This window comes from Salvia miltiorrhiza, chromosome 8 (genome assembly GCF_028751815.1).
Source record: "Salvia miltiorrhiza cultivar Shanhuang (shh) chromosome 8, IMPLAD_Smil_shh, whole genome shotgun sequence".
Classification (NCBI taxonomy): Eukaryota; Viridiplantae; Streptophyta; class Magnoliopsida; order Lamiales; family Lamiaceae; genus Salvia; species Salvia miltiorrhiza.
Genome location: NC_080394.1, coordinates 44,131,031 through 44,135,377, shown reverse-complemented (window position 1 = coordinate 44,135,377; position 4,347 = coordinate 44,131,031). Strand labels below are relative to the sequence as shown.

At 46.0% G+C, this 4,347-nt stretch overlaps 1 protein-coding gene across 1 annotated transcript; it reads left to right on the top strand.

The window, feature by feature from the left end:
* The first annotated feature begins 345 nt into the window (after window positions 1-345).
* LOC130996771 (E3 ubiquitin-protein ligase RDUF1-like) lies at window positions 346-2,271 on the top strand. The gene has a single exon (XM_057922073.1). The coding sequence runs from the start codon at window positions 726-728 to the stop codon at window positions 1,890-1,892; it is 1,167 nt and encodes a 388-aa protein (XP_057778056.1). The 5' UTR covers window positions 346-725; the 3' UTR covers window positions 1,893-2,271.
* Window positions 2,272-4,347: the final 2,076 nt, after the last annotated feature.

Genomic DNA, 4,347 nt, shown 5'->3' with positions numbered 1-4,347 from the left:
ATGTAAAATCCTAACATCGCGTCAAATATGAATTTTTAGAAAAGTTTGAGTATTTTGGTGCAATTTTCCCTCAATAATAATATAAATTCTTTGGTCAATTACACTATACATTTTAATAATTATAATATACTCCCTCCGTCCACGAAATTAGTACACATATTTCCTTTTTCGTCCGTCCACGAAATGAGTACTCATTTCCCTTTTTGGCAAATGTACCTCACACATCTCTTTAATTAATACACTCAAAAAGTGGAACCCTTAAACTATTCACATTACACTCCATACATTTCTTAAAACCCGTGCCGTCCACAAATGGGTACTAATTTCGTGGACGGAGGGACTATTAATTTAAATGATAATGTTCGTAATCGTATGATTCATAACCCTGCATGGCACATGTGCAGCACTAGTATAGCAAACAGTTAAATCCCACTGACGTCCCATTCGACGCCGTCAGGTCAACAGTTCCTTTTCAAGCGTTGAATGCACGCCACATCTCAGTAATCTCCCACACGCTTTTCCAATTCTACCCTGCCCCTACCGCGTTATTACCACTCCTAACCCTCATTAATAAAATCCCTAATTTTCTTGATCCCCAAACATCTCCGTCTCCTCTTTCACTGGTCATTTTTCCCACATTATTCAAAAATTTCTCAGATCTAAAATCGGATTCATTCATCTCTTGCTTCTCTTCTGCAATCTGAGAAAAAGATTAATTACGTTCCATGTCTTCCACATTTTGGTGTCACAGATGCAACCGCTTCCTTAGGGTTTGGAACCCGGACTCCATCGATTGCCCCGATTGCAACTCCGGATTCGTCGAAGAGGTCGAGACTCCGACGCCATCTCCATTTACCGATTCCAGACAACGCCGATTCCCCGCCGCCGCCATGTACATGATGCGGGCACCCGATCCATGCCCTATTTCAGGGACGGGCTCCGTATCGAGCCCTAGGCTGCGAAGGAGCCGTAGAAATGGAGGCGACCGGTCGCCGTTTAATCCTGTTATCCTTCTCCGTGGGCCCAACGATGGTGGACTTGGAGGCGGAGGCGGAGGCGGAGGTGGAGGTGGAGGTGGAGGCAGAGCCGCCGGTGGGGGAGGATTTGAGTTGTATTATGACGACGGAGAGGGATCGGGCCTGAGGCCGTTACCGGCGACTATGTCGGAGTTTTTGCTCTGGTCGGGTTTCGATAGGCTGGTGGATCAGCTATCACAAATTGAGGCGAACGGGATCGGGAGAATCGAGAGCAATCCGCCTGCATCGAAAGCCGCAATCGAGTCTATGCCGACAGTGGCGATAATCGATGGCCACATAGCGGTTGAATCACACTGCGCTGTCTGCAAGGAGGCGTTCGAGCTGGGGAGCGAGGCGCGCGAGATGCCCTGCAATCATCTGTACCATCAGGATTGCATTCTGCCGTGGCTCTCGTTGAGGAATTCTTGCCCCGTGTGTAGGCACGAGTTGACCACTGATAACGAGAATGGTGGCGGGGATGAGAATGGACGAGGGAATGAGGCGGGAGGCGAGGATGAGACGGTGGGAATGACGATATGGAGGTTGCCAGGCGGTGGTTTTGCGGTGGGGAGGTTTTCGGGAGGGGGGAGAAGCGGCGAGAGAGAGCTGCCGGTTGTGTACACGGAGATGGATGGCGGATTCAATAACAATGGGGCGCCGAGAAGGGTTTCGTGGGGCTCTAGGGGCAGCGTTTCGAGGAATAGGGGAGGGTTGAGGAGATTGTTTACTGGCTTCTTGTCTTGCTTTGGGAGAAGTGGATCTTCCACGTCTGCTTCTAGAATTAGTCGGAGGAGTGGTTCGCTATCATCGTTTTTTAGCTCCACACCAAGACGAGATAGAGCTTTGAGTTTCGAGGAAAATAACAGAAGATGGTGATTCTTGATCTTAACGTAGTTGATTGTGGCTATAAATAGTTGGGGAAGGAAATTATAGGCGACAAGGATGGTTTCTATCGGGTTAAATTGAATAATGGCTTTAATGGAAAAAATGTGTGAGAGCTCTATAGTCTATAGCAATAATGATGATGGTGATTGTGATGATGAAAATGAGTTCTTGAGAGGAAGAGGTTGGGCTGTGAAATGTGTACGGTAGATATTGCCACTAACTTGTAGAATTGCTCACTGTCACATTTTTTTACCTTTTTTCTTCTTCAAGAATTGTGTTGATCCAGTTTCTTGAATGGTTTTGTAACTTGTATACTCTTGATTTATTTCCCTTGTGCTTAGTAATTGATTTCGTTAACATTTTTGTTTTTTGTTGTAGAAAGCTGCGCATTGATTTCTGCTATGGAGTACATTTTGTAGTTAGTTTTGAAAGAGGCATAGCTTGATTTGAGCAAAAAGTGGCATACTTTTATGTAGATTATTGGCATGAGAAACCAGTGTGCTAACTGCTAAATGGTGTGTGGGGTGAAATTAGTATCTATAATCATACAACCCTGTTTGCATCTTAAGATTATGACATCAGAGACATAATTTAAGTTGATGTTGTTGCAAATAACTTCCATCCACACCAGGTGAGCCTCGAGCCTTGCGGCTCTTGTGCTCGCTCTGGGTGCGTAGAGAAAAGAGCTGGGTGCGTAGAGAAAGACGAGCCGGCTCTTGCGCTCTCGCTCTGGGTGCGTAGAGAAAAGAGAAAGGCGCGCTAAAATTGTTTTTACTTATGAAATTTTAGGATTTTAATTTTAACAAAACATAGCTTTATTTTAGGGGTAATCGCTCCTAAATACATTACCTTTGCTCATTTTCTGTAATTGCACATCACCTTTAAAATCTACCTCCTAAGAGCATCCGCAATGGGGTTACATGATAGCTTACATGATAGCCTACTTTATGATGGGGGACCACATGGTGTAAAGATGCTGCAGTGGGGTTACATGATAGCTTACATGATAGAATTAGTTTCCATTTTTATGCTTTTTACTTAAATTTAATTGCTCAAATTTAAATAACACCTGTGACTAATAATTAAAATTTCATTCAAATAAAAAACCTAAAAATTACATTAAAAAAAAAAATTAAAAACATAATTTAAATTACATAAATTAAACTCCTAGTCTAGATAAAGCCACGACGCTTGAGCATTTCTTGTACCATGTGCTCGTGGGCCATCTTCTGTACATCGCTCATATGCGATGTATCAATACTGAGGAGTTGCATGTCGAGCTCCCGCTCCTTGAGCTCGTTCTTTTTGGCATATTCGGCCGTGATATTTTTCAAGTTCTGATCGGACCGATCCAACCGCTCTTTGTACTCCGATGACTGCTCGGAGCTTGCCGCCGCCTTCCCCTTCCCCTTCGCTTTCGCCGCCCTTGCCGCCGCCTTCGCCGCCTTGTTCCCAATCGGCCGGGCAGACGAGATCTCCTCGCCTGACGCCGAGGTGGTGAAGGCGCCCTCCTCTGTCGTCTTTGTCCTCTTGGAGGAATGCACGTCTCCCTCGAGGTACATCGACTTGAACTTGTGGTTGTTCCGGAGAATTTTCCACGCATTCCAGTAGTTGAAGGAGGCGTTATTTGCGCTCCGACTTTTGAAAAGAGTTTGGGCCTTGTCCCGGAGCATATCGTCAGAATGGCCGGACGGCCACTTGCTGCGCGCCTCCACCCAAATACTTTCCCACAACCGCACCTCTTGGGCCACTCGGGTCCAGTGGCCTTGAATCTGACGAACTTTGAGGTGGGCGCCGATGAGAGGGTTGACACGGGCGACGATTCTCTTCCAGTACTCGAACCCCTTTTGATTTGTCCCACGGATGGCGTCGTTTGTCTCCTCCATCCAAATTTGGACGATGATGTCCGTCTCATCAGTGGTGTAGGTATGACGGATAGTCTTACCTCCGTCATCCTCCGCCCCCTCCTCCTCCGCCACCGACGCCGGCCTGTCATGTCGGATCTTGTGGGCGACTTCTTTCCTTCGGCTGCCTTTCTTCGGTTTGGCAGCACTATGGGCCGAAGGCATCTCCTCGCCGGCCTGAGGAGCATCCCCCAAGTTACATCCCGATAAATCGGGATGATATTCGTCGGATAGATCGGGACACCAATTTAGATCGTAGTAATTTGGGTTGTTTGGATCCATGGGGTGTAGAGAGAGGAAGAAATGAAGAAGATGAAGAAGAAGAAGTGAGAGGGCGTAGGGAAAAAAATGAGGAAGAAGAAGAATAAATAGAAGAAAAGAAAGGAAAAAAAAAAAAAAAAAAAATTTTGAACGGTCAAATATACACGCAAACCGAGGAATAAGATTTTTTTTTTTTTTAAATAGGCGCGTGCATTGCACGCGCCTTACACTCTCGAGAAATTGGGCTACACGATAGAACGTGTAGCCCTCGTGTAACCTTC